This window comes from Sturnira hondurensis, unplaced genomic scaffold (assembly GCF_014824575.4).
Source record: "Sturnira hondurensis isolate 20B ecotype Veracruz unplaced genomic scaffold, ASM1482457v3 Scaffold0004136, whole genome shotgun sequence".
In the NCBI taxonomy this organism is placed as follows: Eukaryota; Metazoa; Chordata; class Mammalia; order Chiroptera; family Phyllostomidae; genus Sturnira; species Sturnira hondurensis.
Genome location: NW_028076767.1, coordinates 865,933 through 884,748, shown reverse-complemented (window position 1 = coordinate 884,748; position 18,816 = coordinate 865,933). Strand labels below are relative to the sequence as shown.

The 18,816-nt window shown below is 43.1% G+C and overlaps 2 protein-coding genes across 3 annotated transcripts in view; both read right to left on the bottom strand.

Moving 5' to 3' along the window:
- DYTN (dystrotelin) overlaps positions 1-6,616 on the bottom strand; it is a 45,643-nt gene extending 39,027 nt beyond the window's left edge. Inside the window, exon 1 of the mRNA XM_037043498.1 lies at positions 6,598-6,616. Coding sequence (XP_036899393.1) covers positions 6,598-6,616 — 19 coding nt within the window. The remainder of the gene's footprint in view (positions 1-6,597) is intronic.
- Positions 6,617-10,550: 3,934 nt separating this feature from the next.
- The window catches only part of MDH1B (malate dehydrogenase 1B), a 28,297-nt gene continuing 20,031 nt past the window's right edge, over positions 10,551-18,816 (bottom strand). Inside the window, exons 10-13 of one of the 2 annotated variants that reach the window (XM_037043496.1) lie at positions 14,716-14,778; positions 12,630-12,695; positions 12,088-12,153; positions 10,551-11,271 (exon numbers count right to left, since the gene is read on the bottom strand). In XM_037043496.1, the coding sequence (XP_036899391.1) occupies positions 11,243-11,271; positions 12,088-12,153; positions 12,630-12,695; positions 14,716-14,778 (224 nt within the window). In that variant the 3' untranslated portion in view covers positions 10,551-11,242. The remainder of the gene's footprint in view (positions 11,272-12,087; positions 12,154-12,629; positions 12,696-14,715; positions 14,779-18,816) is intronic. The other variant, XM_037043497.1, reaches the window with a different exon arrangement.

Below are 18,816 nucleotides of genomic sequence, written 5' to 3'. Positions count from 1 at the left end.
CACATACTGGAAGGGAGTTAGAGGTCATGTAGCTGCACTTGATTTTGCAGGTGTGGAAATGAGTGTCTGGATGGAGTTCTCTTTTCTTTCTGGGAACAAATGGTAATGCTCTGAATCAGGGTGTCCAACCTGTGGCCTGTAGGCAGCGTGCCACTCAGGGTGGCTGGGAATGCGGCCCAACACAAAATTGTAAATTGACTTAAAACATTATGAGTTTTTTTTTTGTGATTGCATGTCGCAGTGTATTTAACGTGTGGCCCAGAGGTGCCAAAAGGTTGGACACCCCTGGCAGAATCTTAGGTTGCAGGGAACACTAGACACACCCTCTGAGTCCACCAAACTAAGGAATCCACCAAAAAGTTAGGATTCATTGACAAATTTGCCCACTTTTTTAATATAAAAATAAAATGGCCTTATTAAAGAAACAAAATAAAAACTCCAAATAGAATATAAACTCAATTTTGTTAATATATGCTAGTAATCTATACGCACATATGTTTCTATGTATATAAAAAGCAACTCAAGAGCTATATATCTATTCATTCATTTAGCAGATATTTATTGGGCTTTTGCGATATGGCCCTGGCACGATCCCTGGCCCTTGAAATATAGCAGTTAACACAAGAGGAATCCCTGCCCCGGGTGCTGGACTTCTGGTGGCGTCTGCCAAGCTGGTGAGAGTGGGCATTCCGAGTGCTTACATTCTTAGTGTTCACTGTGATTTTTTCTACTTGTTGATATTACCTACATGTTTAACAAAAAGCATATGTTATTTTTATAATTGAGAAAGAATTATTAACGTATCTTCTTTTGGGGGCTTCTACTACTGACGTCACTGCAACAACAGCTAACATTTCTGAGCACTCACCAGGCACTGAGTGTTGACTTGCCCATTTCACAGTTCGAGGAAGAGAGACAACTCTGGAGCCACACCCCATTCCTTTTTCCTTTGGGGAAATTAGTTTACTTTTTATTGATTTCAGAGGGATAGAGGGAGAGAAACATTGATTTGTTGCTCCACTTATTTATGCATTCATTGGTTGATACTTGTGTGTGCTCTGGCTGGGGATTGAACCTGAAACCTTGGTGTATCAGGATAATGCTCTAACCAACTGAGCAACCCAGCCAGGGCTTAATTTATTTTTCGATCTTCAGTCTCTTTATCAGATAAATAGGGGTTATAATACATTCTTCAAGGGTATTTTCATGATTTAAAAAAGAAAATATAGACAATATACTTACTAAATTATTTCTCTTCCCTGAATTTCCCATAATTTAAATTTGTTGATCCTCCAAATTTGATTTTAATTTAGTTTAAGAGATTTATAACAATCTCACAAAGAGCTTTTCGCCAACTAAGATGGAAATGATTAGTCTTTGTATCCAGAAAAGGTAAAATTCAAAAGAATGCCATTGACCATGGAGCTCACATGACTTTCATTATCTAGACTTAAAATTCTCAAAACTGCAGGTTTAGGAAATATCTCTTGAGTTTCCACAATACCAGGTGTTGCTTCTAGAGAGGTCTGTAGTTAAGTCATCATAAAGTAGCTTTTCATATGTGTTAATTTATTCAGTAATTACACATATACACACCCCACCCAAGACTTGAGCGCACATTAGGTCCCAGGCCCTATGCTGGGTCCTGAGGACTTGAAGGTGAGTCAGGAGTTCTCAGTGTCAGGGGAGAGACAAGCTCCCTGGGCTGAACATCGAGGGCTGCATACTGAAGATTTCCCAGGGGAGGTGAAGTAGGAGCTGGCTCTTGAAGGATAAGCGGGGAGCTTTCAAGGGATTAAGTGGAATGAAAGGTTTGGGTAAATGAGGTCGCAAGTGCAGGGAAGAGCATGTGCAAAGGCACAGTGCACAAGGGTTACAGAGGTCAGTATGCTGGAAGGTGTAAGAGACTCTGCAATGAGAGGACAGAAGGTAAGTTGATCTGAGTTCGTAGAGCATTTTGCCCCAACTTTTGATTATGCATCTGGAAATCGGGGTCACTCCTGGGGATGGGAGAGAGATTTGGTCATTAGTGTTGGATTTGGGCCAAACCTATTAGATTGGCTAAGTAGAATGCTGTAAGTGAAGAGAAAATTGGGCTAAGTAACAGAACTCTTGAAGAACATAATATTTAAGTAACAGAGGAAGCAGAGAAACTTAAGAGAAAGAAGGAGAATAGAAAGCCAAAGAAAACAGAGATGACAATGGTAAAAGCCCAAGGAAGGTGAGTTTCAGAAGGTCAAGACAAGCCAATACTTCAGTATCTGAAAGCCACAAGGAGATCAACTATGGGCTAAATATAGTCTCCACTTTTTTATGATTAACTTGTTTATTGAAAGCTTTGCAAAAGCAATTTTAGTGTGGTCATGAAGGTCAAAACCAAATTACACAGGATCAACCAATAAATGTAAGGGGAAGAAAAACATAGAAGAGGGGACTCTCGCAAGATCTCTAATTGGAAGAGCAGATGAGAGCGCCGTAAATAGAACAACACATAGAATCAAAATTATTTTTCAAAGAGAGATTCCAGAATGTATGTATGGGTCAGGGAGGAAGAGCCAGGACAAAGAATGAGGCTGAGGATGCAAGAAGTGGGGATCTAGGTAGTATTTGGTATAATAAAGTCCTTTTCATTGGGAGCCTGTTCCCTTAGCCACCCAGCATCCATTCACCTTTCTTCTGGTGAACCACCTCTTCCCCATCTTAGTCCGGGGACTTCTACTAGTGTTAACTCCATCTCTCCAGTTTCCAAGGAGGGTGTGTGGCCCAGGCCTAGCCAATCAGTGAGAGCGTTATCGCCCTCCCTAGACATGGGCACAGAACCAAGGTCAAGCAAAGAATACACCGATGAAACTTGAATCAGGGACTCTTTGTTCAGTTATCAGGGCAGAAAACTTAAACTTGGAACCATAGATGGGAGCAGCAATTCCTGTCTAGTCAGGGCGTGTAGCTTAAGAATGAAAGTGGCATCCAAAGCGGAGCAGAGGTAAACTTGGAGATGTAAAGGAACCACACCTTAGTTACATTATCTGGGCCAAGGGCAAGCTAGTCTTCCTTTGGGTGATTAATAACATAAGATAATAAAGGTCCTTTGAGTTGCTTTTTCTGTCACAAGCAACTGAAGAATTGCTAACTGGTGCGATCCCTGAGGTACACAGGATGGATGGGGAAGACGCACGCGTGAAGGAATCAGCCTTGGCAGCAGCCCATCCCTCAGTGCCCGGGAGAATAAAAGGACGGGGTAGTGGGTGTGGGGAAGAGGGCTTGTCTGAAGCCTTCTGTTTTCTCCAGGAAGTCGGGGCCAAGCTCACACAGAGTGAGCAGTGAGAAAGAGGTAGAGTAGAACACTGAGGCAGCAATGAAGATCTGGAATTGGTACAACAGGAAGTGAGAGGAGGTACCAGTCGCCAACTTGGGAAAGAGCTGCCGAGCAACTTTGCATCTCTAGTGTACCTTGTGATAACAAATCTCAATGAAATAAGAGTTTACTTGCCTAACGCTTACTCGGAGGCAAGGTTTTACACCCAAGCAAGTTTTCAGCCCAGGACCTACTTGTGTTTCTTATGCTGCAGGAAAGATGTCTTGGAGAAAATAAAACTATTTTCAAGTTTAATGTCAGCTGATTTACCCATAAAACTCAAAACACTGGGAGCGAGTGGTATGTGTGCTCAAGAAGTATTTGTGATGAGAAACACAGTCAGCTCTTTAGACTCTGCTAAGCAGGCCCTGAGAAAAATGAATGATGGACTACCCTGTGAATTTTATTGGTTTAAACATGCACAGCAGGATAATTTATGGCACATCACTCACTTCCTTGTTCTTGAAGCTGGGGGAGAATTGAAAGAATGAAAAGGCAGTGTTTTGATAACCATTCCCGTGTGTGTTCCAAGATCTAGGCTCTTTTTACACCCTTGAGATATTTAGCAGCTTCTTTGTGTCTGAGGGGCCACCTGACACCAACCCTACTCAGGCCTCCTTATAAAAAGTCCGACAAATAATTAATGCCACCCATGGAAATGGGAGCGTTGGAAACAGCACTGCTAGAATTTCGTGGACTGAATTCGGGGGGAAGTTGTTCTTCTGAAGCAACACTGGGCACTGATTCATCAGAAGGAAGGCGAACGGTGCTGGGTGGCCAGAGGAACAGCTTCCCCCCGAGAGGGTCTGTGGCACTTCAGATACCACCCGGATCCCCCACTCCCTGAATCCTCTGCCTCATCGAATCTCCTGGCTCCTCGGCCCTGGCCCATGTGTACACACTGGACTCTCCCTTGCCTTTGAAAACCGTCTCGATTTCAGTGTTGTTTCAGTTATGGGTCTGTCTGTTTCCTGGAGGCAGAGAGGTTGGGAGAAGCCTGTCTGGAGCTGGGGTGTTGGGGCTGTTTCCAAGGCTGTTCTTCCTGGCAGTTTCCTGAGTGGAGAGAATGACTGCACGATGTAACTTTGGAGACCAGGCACTAGGCTTGGCAAGGATTTCCGTGTCCAGTCTTGACAGGGAGTCCCATGTCTTCAAGTGGCCCCCACAGCCAAAGACACAGAACCTGGCAAGGGGTGGTCATGATGACATTTTAGACCAGATGTTCAGGATAAAAACTGTAGAGGTTTCTGTCTGTCTCAAAGGGATGGCTTTTTCTCAGACTGAACTCATTGTAAATTTCATACCAAGCAGTGATGTCGAAAGTATTTTTGGTTTGGAAAGGGATGTTTCTTGGCCTCAAATGTTGTGGGGTGAAGTCCTAAGTGCTGCACACATGCGTACTGAGTGCCAGGCACTATGCTAACTGCAGGTCGGGCGGTAGCGCTGAACCCAGCCGGGCCCCTCCTGGAGGAGTAAGACCACAGCAGAGGCCTCTCCCTGAACAAGTACCGATTCCACGACCAATATATGACTATACGGTGAAGCACCCACCTCAAGTGAGTGTGGGCTGTGCATACAAATGCCACCAGAACAAGTAATTTGTTTAAAACCTCCACATGTTCTTCTTTTTTGAACAAGTACATCAAAAACCCCACAATTTATCCTAAATCTTTTGTTATTGAGTATTTCCTTATTTGTAAAAAAATTTCCTTTTCAGATAAGAGTTCAAAGTTAGAGTATGGGAGAAGCCAGAGAAACCTCTGCCCTATGTCCTGAGCAAAACAAATTTGAGAATAAGGATACTAGTCTGGAAATAATTGAAGTGTAATGCCCACTCCTTTTTTTTTCTTCTGGAAATCGGCCCATTTTTGTGCCCTGGTTCCTCTCAGATGTACCAAATGAACACAGAGAATCAGCAAACTGGGGACTCGGCAGGTTCCCAGATGCTGCTCCACCATCTGGCCCGTCGCCCCCCTGTCAAATTATATTTGCAGCGTCATCTGAGGAGGTTATGCAGCAGAACAGGGCAAGCTGTGATGCAGGGCAGCGTGCAAAATGAATGTGCATCCCAGGCGGTTCACCCCCAACCCTGCTTCCTCAAGGCCCTTTTTTATTTTTCCTGCTGGTGGGACATAATGCAAGAAAGGAAGAAATTGCAGGATATAACAGGCCCAAAGCTATGAACAAAGTAGCTTTAGATGTGTAAAGAAATAATAACACATGCAACATCTGGTCTTGTTCCTGGGAGCATTTCGACTGGGAAACACGTTTCTCTTTAAATGACTTTTAATTTTGTTTCAGCCAAATCCATATGCGTCATTTTCTACAGATATGAAGAATGTAATAAAATCTCTTTCAACTGTCCACCATCTAGTTGGATGACCCAGAAATAGATGTTTTAGGCCAGTGGTTGTCAAAGTGTGGTCCAAAGGGAAGAGCTTCGGTGTTGCTTGTGAACTTGGTAGAAATGCACATTCTTGGGCCCCACCCTTGGCCAGCAGAGCCACAAACTCTGGAGGTGAAGCCTGGCACTTGAACAAAGGCTGCGGGTGATTCGGACTCACACTAAATTTGAAAACCACACCTTTAGGGAGAGAAAATTGGACTTCGACTGTGTTATCTAGTGTCGTGTGCTAAGGTATTAACATGAGGGTCTAAATTTGGGAAACCCAAAGATAATATGAATTAGTCATAATGTTTTAGATCAATAACTTGAGTTGTTACAGAGTTTTATATAGATCAAGTAAAGTTAACAATCTAGATTTTGGCGAGGGGAATAAGACTGCACTCAGATGTATCAGAAGAAAGGGAAATTGGTTCCCTCTTTTATCAAATACTCATATAACAACCGCTGTGAGATCTCCCTCACAACTTTGGGCCCACATTTACTGTGAACTTCACCCCTGACATTCAACTATCTACAGCAATGTCATTTTAGCAGTCAATTATGAGAATAATTTAAAAGCAAGCCACTTCTTGTAATTAAAATGTAGTTAATATTGAGACCAAGTCTTCTGCTAAATTATCCTGGTGCTTTGGAGACCATGGAGCAAATACTCTTACATAAATTTCTGTTTAGAAGAAAAAGTCTTTTAAATCACCCAGTAGTTGGTTTTTTTTTTTTTTTCGGCCAAGAGTTCACCAAATAGCCACTCTGCTTCAATTCAGAAGTTTGAAAATACAACATATATACCTAAGTTTTTGTTTACAAACTGTGCTCAGAAACTTGACAAAATACCCACCTTGTTTGCCTGGGTCCATTTCAGGAATTCCTTGGCGGGGCAGATGGCAGGACAGTCCTCCTGGCAGAAAATGAACGGATCTCTTACGCAGAAAGTTCTGCAGTAGAAGAATGGGGGGTGGGGAACCAAAAGGCCACTAACTGTTGTGTCACCTGTGGAGCAAGAACGTGGGGTGTTTGGGGTGACTCTGCAGGCTCCCAGGAGGGTAAAATTAAAGAAGGTAGGGGTAGGAGCTTTTTACACTTCTGGGAATTTAGATCTGTATCTCTGAAACAGAGAACATCTCCTGAAACTAAAACCACAACTGCTTAGAACTTTTGAGGCATTACAATTTTAAGAGTGAACTGGATTCTTATTTCAAGAAAATGTAATTTTGCAAGACAAAATTGGAATCTCTCAATGCTTTAATTTTTTTCAGGGCTTAAATTTCTAACAACACAATGTTAAACAATTCTACGTATTAAATTTCTGACAAATAGTATTTTATTTAAACACCTCATTACACACAATTCTATATATAGAATTCAGTTAATATTTATTTTGAAAAGAGTAATAAATTAGCTACCTGTTGTTTCACATTGCAACTATTGTTTAAACTCAATATATATATACACATGTATGTTTGCTTTTAACAAAAAATGCGTCATGCCATAAGAAAACATTACACAGTTCTTAGAAAAACACATTTATTTACATACGCAGTTGGAAAGTGTTTTTAAAAAGTAACATGATAATTAAATTTAAATAGTACTTCCCTCCCTTCTAATGAATAAATTAAGGACAAATTATTGGACAGATAAGTAATATTTTAGAAAAAGAGAAACTAATGATGAAACTGGCTACATTAGTTCTTTAAAATCATGGTAGTAATAATGGTTGCAGATTTCCCAGCACTAGGAAGGTTTCAAATACGCTGAAGATTTGTTTTGAAAGTCGTATTAAGTGAAATCAGGTAAGAACTGCCTGTGTACAAATGCTCCCCCAGATCTTCCCAAAGTCCCTGGGCGGGAGCAGAGGGTCCGGCCTCTTGCCGCATCAGCAGTAGTACCGCGGAAGACATGACTGCTGCCTCCGCCCCGGGCCTTACCTTTCTTAGTTTCCTTGGAGAAGCATTTGGGCAAACCTTCTGCGTAAGTTACTCGGCAGTTTTGCAAGAGGGCAGAGCTGAGTAACAACAGATTTCCAGATGTGGCATTCCTAAGGAGCGTGGGTGTTTTGTCCGACTGCCCAGCAACTGCACGCAAAGCTGCACCGTTTTTAAGGGCTCACGGAGCGCATTCATTAGTAATAAAGATCTTGAATAATTTATGGCCACTCCAAGCTCTCGGTTGCATGGGGCTATTTCCGTATTAATTTCAAGTGTAGGAGAGGCACGTAAAACGTCTGCTGGGAGCTCTGGAGAGCAGCGGCGAGCGTTGAGGTGAGCGAACAGCAAGGGGCGCCCTGCATGCCAGGCAGCAGCCGCCTCCTGGACCCTCCCAGGCAAGAGTGTCCTAGGACTGGCATCGAATTTATTTGATTAATTTTTACAAACACAGAGGTATGGACGCATATTTTTAAAAGCACCAAATCTAGTGCAAAATTATTATCCTTCAAGAGGATAATAATAATTTTCTACAAAGGCACACTTCCTCTTAAATTTTAGGTATAATTTGATAATATGCTTTAAGAGAAACGTGGATTAAAAATAAGGACATTCCAATCCTAACAGGGTTAAAAAATAAAAACTTGTCCCATGAACCAAACGCATCAGAACTCTAACAATAATGTGTTTAGGCTGCCAGGGAGGTAGGGAGTCGATTTTAATAGAAGTTAGAGCCCAAAGCCCAGGCGTGAGCAGTGCCCTGAGAGCCAGAATGTCTGGGAGCCTGTGGTCTCTGGGTGGGGGCCGGGCAGGAATACAATTGTCATAAATGGTCACCAATCCCCATGCCCTATACCAAAAATCTACTTTGAAAAGTGAGTACGATATCCAAACACAGGCAATCCATTCTTTGCTTTTGAAGAGTATTGGCATCACAGTATTGGTATCTTAGAAACTCAAACTTGGGACTTTAAAAAAAATAAAAATTGATTAGTAATGGGGCAAAAATGGGGTCAAGTGGACGGGGCAAAACAATCCATTGTTTTTCTCTGTATAAATCTATTGATTTTCTGGGAGTGGATAAGGCAGTGTAGGAAGAGAGCGAGACTATCTCACATGAATGCATGCCTGAGAGCTGCGGCTCAAAGTTGAAATCGTGTTTAGAAGTTTTATATTCCGTCACATCCGCACCAGATGGAGCGGAGGCGCTGGCCACAGAGGGCGGTCAGACTGTGTTCCTGAATGCTGCCGTGTGGAGAGGTGAGCATATTTCAGGCATTGGTTGATTATTTGGATCAAGAATCGGTAGTAAAAATAATAGAACAATTATAATAATAGTTATGTGCCTGTGGTCTCTCTCTCTCTCTGTCTCTCCCCATCCCCCAGCAATTATCTTATTGTAGTTTACTCCCTGCTCATCTTTTTACTTAAAGAAAATACTTTACAGCTTCTCTGTGGCTCCTCCACATCACTACTCCTGCAATAATGTGGGGCATTATTAAGTAAAATGAGGGTTACTTGAACACAAGCACTGTGACACCTCCACAGTCGATCTGATAAATGAGAAACCGCTAAGTGCCCAAGGGTGGGGGGTGGGGGAGCAGTGGGCACACCGGGTGAAGATCATGGAAAACCGAATAGTTCATGTCCTCGGGGGACACAGCGGGATGGTTTGAGATTTCATCACGCTTCTCAGAACAGCATGCGATTTAAAGCTCAGGTTTTATTGTGTATTTCTGGAGTTTTTTCTCTTAATACTTTCAGACTGCATTGACCACGGGTAACTGAAACTTTGGAAAACAAAACTGGATGTGGGTGACGACTGCTCTGTCCTCTGCGTGTGATTCTGTATTTTATATTAACCTGGAACAAATGTGTGGGAGTAGGTATAGTGATTAAATCAGTTTGCTCTGTTCTCCAACGGCGAGTGTTTGCTAGAGCAACCTGATCATCCTAGAGAGGTTCAAAGGTACGGTAGTTTATACGCATCCTGGAAAGCACAGCCCGCTGGGGATGGGCTCACTGTTTCCTACAGTCCCTACAGAGGAGAGACTGCCTGCATCTCTCTTCCTAGATGTTCACCTACTCCAGAAGCAGCCGCTTACCTGATTGGTCAGAGTTTGACATCTACTGTAAAGAATATCTCTAAGCAGTGGAGCCACTGCCTTGGAAGGTGATGTGTGTTCACGACTGTGTTCTCTGTTCCAGCTTTCCCACCTGGGTCCTGCTGACAAGTGATTGGCGTGCCTCATTCACAGGGAACAGAACAGGGCGCTCTGCTGCGATTTCTCTGTGTGAGTCACGTTTTCCTGTCTAGCTCAATGCTACAACGGCCCCAAGAAGCCCTGCAGGTTGAGGGGCGACCACCACATGCCCCCCTGTGCACAGAGCACCAGGTGTCTTTCCACCCCTCGTGGTCACAGTCCTTTGGTTGAGGTCCCCACAGGTGAGGCAGGGGAAATAGTAGGATTAGGGCCCAAAACCTCACCCAAAGTTCTCAACACAGTCATTAAGATTTCTTCACAGTAACATCGAATGAAAAGAAGCAAACGTTAGTCATGGTTTTGAATCGTGGTAGTCAGAAGCAATGTAGCAGCATTTGAAATTTCACTGAATTTTCAGAAAGTAAGTTGTATCTTAAGAACTATTTGAAACTACAGGGAAAGCACAGATATCAGCAGTTTTTAACGTAACTCCTGGGCTTTCAAAAGTTCCTAATAGGCATTTGTAAAGTGTCCCATTAGCTTGAAAATATTGAACATATTGCTTTGACTACTGCTGCTTTAATAAAGAAGACTGTACTTTTTCCTTAAACCATGTAATGATATGGTAAAAATGGTGGGCTTTTCTTTTAACATTCAGGCCACATCTGGTGTCACAAAACAGAAACCCATTTGACCTAAGCTAAAGTGAAACTGTGATCTATTGTGAAGATAAAACTAAACCAGGGAAATCCAAGGAAAGACAACACAGCCCGGGTCTTACCGAGGCGGTGAACCCGACCAGCTCGCAGGGCTGCAAGGCAGGATACTGTGGCCTTTTCCAGTTCACATCGCCACTCAACGCCAACTTACCCATTTTTCTCAGTTCAGGGTTTTTTTTTTTTTTTTTTAAGAGCAAGAGAAAATCTGATTGGTTCTCCTTGAATGAGGTGTGTCCATTTGGGCCCAATCAGTTGAGGGGAATGTGGTAAGAGAATCTGAGCAAAGGCGGGCCCATGTCATGGGTCCAGCCTGCAGGAGGAAGCAGTTCTCTCTGAAGGATGTACAGGCAAGGGCACAACCAGTGATGAATTATTTTATTGTAGTTCAAAAAACAATGGACACCAAACTATTTGTGAGAAATTAATCGTAAAGAAACCTATGAGTGGATTGGCAAAATAATTGACCTCTGCCCTTTTTGTGTGTGTGTGCTGTCAAACTGTTATTTAATTGTCGGGCATAATACTATCTAAGACTGAAGTAAATCTTCCAAATTATTCTTCCCTAAGCACAGACATCATGGGTCTGTCTGTATTTATGACGACACCAAATACTTTCATTGTTGGTCTAATTTGACCTGTTACTGTTTCACAGTTCTGCCTTCATAGTCTGTAAAAGGAAGAAAAAAGGAAAACATGTAACAATTTAAAAAATACACTAGTAACATTTGTTTTCATAGCCTTTTCTGTGCTCCCCTTTCCTCTGTTTTCCGGATTTCCGTATTCAATCAGAGTCAGAAGCTGCGGGAGTGTGTGTGTGAGGGGGATCCTAAGAGGGAATCAAACCATAAGACCATCATTAGATATTTCCATCTAACAAAATTAAATTCTGCCCTCTTTGCTGACCTCAATCTATTTCCATTACGTTTAGCCTCTCTTGGCTCTTTCGCCTCTCGTTCTGAATTTTGTTCGCGGTTACACAGTCAGCTCCATTTCCTCTCTTGGTCCTGCTCCTCCTCTGTGCGTGAATTCTAATTCCCCACAGTGAGCCCCGCTCCAAAGCCCATTTTACTGTTCATTTTCCAAATGAAAGGTGTTCTAGATTAGTTCATTTTATTTGATATCTTCAAATAAAAATTAGATGTGAGTGAATATCCTGATTAGTTGACCACAAAGAAACCTACATCAACTTGGCTTTCCTTAAGTATGGGGACAGCTCAGTCATCTGCTTTGAAAATCTGGACCCACAGGTGTTTCTGTATTCACCTCCTTACCCATTCACTCCGAGGGAGGGATTGGGTCGTCGCTTTCATAGCCCTGGTGATAAAGCGGGAAGCTGGGTTCTAGGAGAGTCAGTAAGGCTGACCCCCAGGACGTGGGAGGTCGGAGGGTTTGGAAAGAACCCTGTCATGGGGACCTGATCTCTTCTACCCAGTTCCATTTACAGAGTAAGGAAAGACTATTGACTGTTTTGCCCACTACCTACCATTTATGGGTACTTGAGTGAAGGGTTTTTCAGAGTTGATTTTGGGAATCAGATCTGAAAAATCCACTGTGGTACACAGAGAATTAAAAGAACAGAGTTTTTAGTATTTTAAGCACGTTGATTTTTGCGGTTATCCTCAGTTTTCCTGCCGCTGCTCCTTCCCGTCCCAGTTCCTCTGAACGTCTGGCTCTCTTCAGGAGTTGCAGGCAGCCAGGTCACTTTGAGTCTCAACCCACGACAGTGACTTACCAAGGTGACTTTCTCTCTCACATCCATGTCTCTCTCCCTCTTTCTCCCTCCCTTCCCCTCTCTCTAGACCCAATAAAAGAATGAAATTTTTAAAACCAGAGAAATTGAAAAAACCGTTGATATTTATATCAATCCTTCAAAGTGTTCGTGAAGTGTAAGAGAAGAAATGAATTTATTACAAAACTACTTGTTACTGAACTATGTTCTTCTGACCACGACATCGCTCTCTAAGACTGAGCCGCTTGAGACGTGACTCTCAGCGCCAGAGATGGCTTCTAACTCGACGGACTTACCGTGCAGCATAACGAATGCTTTTTCTTCCTCTTGGTTTAGGTCAGAGTGAGAGCTTGCTGTGTGTTCTAACCAAAACGAGATAAAACATGCTGGGTTTGAATATAATCAACAACCTGTGAGATGTTTTAAGTCAGTATTCTCAAACTTTGTTGACCATGACTCGCAGTAAAAAAAAAAAAGCATTTTACGTGTTTCTAGTCTCATACATGCATTTATGTGCACAGAATAAAACAAAACCCACGTGACACAAGATTTTCCCTTTTCCAACTTCTCACCCTTTTCTTATCTTCTCCACTTATCTTTTTCTGTCTATTTAATTCTAGTTCATTGGGAAAACATTCTGGTATCCTTACCATTTTATTGTCAATTTTATTCTAGTTCAAAACAAATGCTAGTTCTGAAACTTATTTCATGACTCACTTAAGTTTTTTCACAGCCCACTTAACCCATAGTATGGGACGTATAATGCTATATTTCATTCTAATGCTCATCAACCAACAGCCCCCAAACAAACTGAAATCAACCCCGTCCACTTTATCAGCACTAACTTTCTTTCATCTGCATAAGACGATCATTTATTAGAGGGTCTAAGAACCCAAAATGTTCATTAATGACTTAAATTGTTCCAATGCAGGAACTAGGGAACACATACTCTACGGTTTGGCTTGTCTCCCTGTGTCCTGGGAAGCTGCTGGTCGCCCTCTTCCTGATGGGTCTCCCAGTGTCTTTGGCTCTCCCACCACAGCCTTAGTGCCCCCCATCCTTTCCCTGAGGATGCTCCCGTCTCCTGAGGAGAGCACCAGTTAGGCCCGCAGGCACAGTGGAGCTGCCACCCTGATGCCTAGAGATACTGTCTATTATCTGAGTAGGCTCTTAAGATGCCTAGTCTGTCTGGGACGGAGTGCACCACACTCCTTTGGACAGTGGTTTCGGCTGCATGGCCATGCTCTGGAGGGCAAGTGATAAGCAGGGTAGTCCTCTAAGCCTGATCTCCCTCTATTTTATGCGTTGTCCTGCTACCCATCCACCATATTGCTGAGCTCCCAGCCAACCGCACAACCCCACAGCAGATGCCCCCTACCTCCCCTTTCCAGCTGTACTCATCCTGTTTGGATCTTCTGCTCTTGCTCAGCTACCCAGCTTACTGTCTTCTGAATACAATTTTACATTGTCTCAGGTTCATGTTTCTGGCCAGGCCTCGATCACCTGAAAGGTCTCCTTTGCCCATGTTTTTCCCTCTGGTGGGATAACTTTTACAACCTCTTTCCAAGCCAAACCCCCGCTTGCACGCTTCCTTTTCACTAAATTACATGAGTAATCCCTACTCATTCTTCCAGACTCAGCTCCCATTTCACTTCTTCTGGAAAGCCTTCCATCCCACTCCCAGTCTGCACCAGGAGGCCTCCTCTGTGATCCCATTACACACTGGGCCTCTCTGCATCATTACACTTCTCAGTGAGGTAGTTTTGCTGTTTCCCATGTTAGATGGTGAGCGCTTGGAGGACAAGAGAGATGTTTAATTTATGTTTATGTCCCTGGCACCTAGCACAGTTTTTTTTTATTGTAGTAAAAATATGTAACATGAACTCTATCTGTGAACAAAATTTTAGGTGTACAATGTAGTATTTTTAACTATATGCACATTGTTGTACAGTAGATCTCCCAAAGTTTTTCATCTTTTGTGAATGAACAGGTACAGTTTCTGAATAAAAGCCCCTTTGACTATCTTTAGTCATTTCAGGCCACAACTAGATTTCAAGATATTATTAAATTTCCTCCTTCATACAGTAGAAGTATCTTTCCTTTCCTTATAAGCTCCTAGATTACTTATTATAGATGTTCTTTCATTTTGACCTGTCTTGACCTTAGTTTCATTGAGCTTTTTCATTCATTGCATATCTTAGCATTTACCTTTTCATGTTCTCATGACTCCTGTCCCCAAGATGTGTTTGTGTGGCCACCATCCCTTTACTGTGTCCCCGTCTCTCATAGTGACTAGCACATAGGAGGTGCTCAATAAATGTCTGGTAATTTCCTCCAAAGGTTTTAATAGATTTTAAATATGATTCCAATTGATATACCTACCATCTGAGACTTGCTGACTTTCCTGGTTGTCTTTCTTGTCAGCGGAGGTGGTCTTTTCAATTTCTGAAAGTCAGAAAATTAAGTATTAACTTAATTGGAAAGATTAAACAATTCTACATGAATCATCTCATTGACATGGCAATAAGCAGAGCTGCTCAAACTCTGCAAAGTTCTGATGATTTTCAAAGCTCTAATCTTGGAATCTCTGGAACAGTGTTTTGGGCAAAGCCCAATGATGACTGAGTCGAGATCAATCAACTCCATATACACCTTAACCTTTGTTAATAAAAACAGCATAAAATCAGGTCATTTTCTTTCACAAAGCCCTCTGTAATGCAAGTATTATGGGAAATTTAGGAGTAACTACCAGTCGATGGAGTCAAATTTAGAATGGCTGCTCTATAGCCATTATCACGAAGGAATTTACAGCTTTAGAAGTCACCCTAATGAAGGAAGCCACACAGAGGGCTTCTAAATTCTGAGAATAAAAGCTTTGGCCCTAACATCAACTGCTCATCAGACTTTCAGGGCTGTACCCTCCGCCCCTGCACTGCCTCTGGGCTCTGTTTGGTTCGGCCCGCTCCTGGTGACCCGCCCGCCAGCCAGACTGAGACTGAGTCCCCAAAGCCCGCCCTCTGCTACAGTCTCTCTTCCCTGCAGCCTCTCTGCCCTTCCTCCCACTTCCAGTACTTTGACCTTTGACCTCCCTGAACTCGGTGGTCTGGACTCAGGGCAGCAGTTGTCCTGTCTCTTGCCAGTTTTCGTTCTAACGGGTCGATCCATTCTGAGAGGGAGTGACTGTTTTACTCGGTTGGAATCTACACCATACAAGTTGTTAAATGTTCTCAATACCATCCCCACCTGGGGCTTTTAATTTTATTTCTATTTATTACTTCCTTCTTATCCAATCTAGACCCCTATAGTTCATCATTTCATGGCTTTCTTGCAATTATCCTGAACTTCTTTGACTCACCTCCTTCCTTCCAAAATGGTAAGTAAATTATCTAAACTGCTTATTTTCCTTTTCTATGTCCAATGCCAATGACCAAATTAGCTCGGTACCCATTTATGGTGCCAAAAAAAACAAGAGAAAGTTGAGATAAATATATGAGAAAAGTAAAAACTTTTCTGAAATGATTTGATATTCCAAATAAAGGCATCATGGAAACATTCAGGATTTTGTTGGAACACAGTGTAGTGCTCTTTTTATTTTAATTGCATTATTCTGACTGCAGGGGCAGCAGTATATTCTAATAATTCAGGTCTTACTACAAATCCTGCATCTGGGTTTCCACACCTGCATCCAGGTAGATGAGCACCTTAGTAGGAAATCACACAGCCCTACACTGGAGCTGCTACAAATTCATGGTTTCTAACTTCTACTGAGTCCTCAGATCAAAAAAAATCCTGCGTTTTTCCATTGTCCTCTTTTCCTTTCCTTTGAACAGTTATTTCCTTTCCTTAGAATGCCTCTTCCCTTATAATGCTAGCCTTTCCCCTAGTCTTGGGGACCTGGTCTTGGTTGCTCTGTTGGATTGGGGGAGGGGTGTTGGATTGGAGGAACACACTGCATTGCTCTCACCACACAGCACCCCGTGCTTCTCATGCCTGAGACTCACTAAATCTGCAGTCACTGTATAATTTGTGATGCTTGGTGGACTGTGGGTTCCAAAAGGGCAAGAAGGGGTTTACCTTACTCACAATCCGACATGCTTCCCTCCATCCAAAGCCACCACCTCTTCCCTTTGCTTGGGCCTTCACAGTGAGGCACTTCCTGTTTGAAACTGATCCCGTTTCCGAGCTTGTTTTCTAGTGCTGCGCTAAGGATCTTTCTCCTCACTCCCCTCCGGCTTCACCCTCTCCCTCTCCAGTGGTTGCTGCACATTAACCAGGGAGGCATGCCCATCACCAGCCAGACATTTGTCACCCAAGACATTTTCTCTTAGCTGCCTCTTGAATACCTGCTCCTCCTATATTCCTTACCTTAATCACAGCTTTCTAATCTTTTTCATGACTTGGTATGCATGACTAATGATGAGGACAATAGAGACAACCAACCTGGGGACTCCAGCTGCCCCAGACTCAGACTCTAGGGCCAAGGAGATCAACCGCTCCACCTACCCCACCCATCTGTGGCTGACTGCTTGGGAAGTTCTGTCTCAGGGAGTGACACTACCATGTGTCCAGATGACGAAAACATCAGGGCATTCTTGACTCCCTGGAGCTCACACATCCTCTTCAGATTCTTGCAATATTATTGCTTTCAACTGCCCTCAACTGCTTTTGATTTCTCCCCTCCAGTTCATCCCTGCCATTATGAACAGAGTGATCATTCTGAAGTTAGAATCTGCCCTTGTCCCTTCACTGCCTAAAGGGCTGCATTGCTTTTACCAAGGTAAGTGACCTCTCTGGCTCACTTACTTTCTAAACTCATTTCTAAACTCAATTTACTTTCTGGAAAAAAATAAATGGGCAGTTTGTAAGAAGTTCTTATTTTTATGCCCTTGTGTGTGTTGCTCTCTCTGAATGGAATCCCCTCCCAGTTAGCTTAGTCAATGCCTTCTTTTCTCTTGTGACTGGGTTCAGATGTCACCTCCTCCAGAAAGTCCATGTCACTGGCCTTCCCTGTGTTCTCAGCACCCAGCATGCTTTTCTGGCCCACAACCCCCAGCACATGAGCTCCACAGCCAGAGTGTGGACCCTGAGCTAGGGTCCTCCCCTCCCACTGTGGTCTCATCTCCACCCTCTCCATTCCACACAGTTGCTCTCATCAAAGTGGCACATGACCTCTATGCCATGTATCCACTGGGTATTTTTCAGGCCTGACAGTATAGACTGACCCTCGTTGCTGAAACACTCTCTGCCTTTAGGTCTCCTAAGATATTAGATTCCCGAGGATGTCCTTTCTTTGTGACCACCCCTTTCTTCCAGTCCACCTTTCTACTTGATCAAGACCAAGTCCCTCCAGGCCTGCCCCCCACACACTCTCTCTAGACAATATCCACCACTCTTATGGCTTCATTTCTATTCATGAGGTAACAACTCTCAGTTTGACAAGAGCAGTCCAGATCTTTCTGAGCTCCAGGAAGTATGCAGTTCTTTACCATTTCCATTTTAGATATCCCAAGGATAATTCAGAATCACAATGTAAGAAATTAAACTCATTCTTCTTCTACTCTGACACTGTGCCCTCCTCTGCCACCCAACATACACACATATTCTCTCTTTCTCAAGTAACGTTCTATTGCTATTCCCCTCCCCAACCTCCCCATCGGCCAATCTGTCCACTGCTCAACCAGAAGGAGCCCGAGTCCTCTGTTCATCCCCAGAGTCAATCTGTCATCAGGTCTGGGTGATTCCACCTCCCAAATATCTCTCCAAATTCTACCGCCTATAGCCTCAGCTGCCACCACTTCTTCCCGGCGTCACTGCACGTCCTCCCCCTACTAGCCTGTCTGCAAACAGTCTAGCCTTGTTGCAACCTACTTTCCAACCTGCCCACAAACCTGATCAGGTCACTCTCCATGCAGGAGCCTTCTGTCACTCTCAAGTCTGTTTTCCAAGCCTCTGTCTCCCAACTTGATGTCTTCACACTTTGCCCACACAAGCTTTTCTTTAGTTTTTCGAATAAGTTGATAGATGCTTTCCTGCCTTAAGTTCTTTCCTTATATTCTCAGGCACAAGCTCTCACCACACAGCACCCCGTGCTTCTCATGCCTGAGACTCACTAAATCTGCAGTCGCTGTATAATTTGTGATGCTGGGTGGACTGTGGGTTCCCAAAGGGCAAGAAGGGGTTTGCCTTACTCACCCATGTTTGTAGCTCCTGGAACTGGTTTGTAGTTGGCATATCATAAATATTAGTAGAAGAAAAGAATGCTGGCCTTCAAATGCATTTAATTAAAGCTCTTTGCAGAAATTAATTTATTTTTATACTCCTATTTCCATATTTAAGATAATATTTTCCTTAAGGCAAAGAAAAAAGCTAATAGCATTTCCTTGTGAGTTTATAATTAGAGAAAATCGGAGTAAGAAAAATAAGCCCATTGCAATTATTTTTTAAAAGCTCTCCACAATAAATGCAGTGTTGTGGGGTTCAACT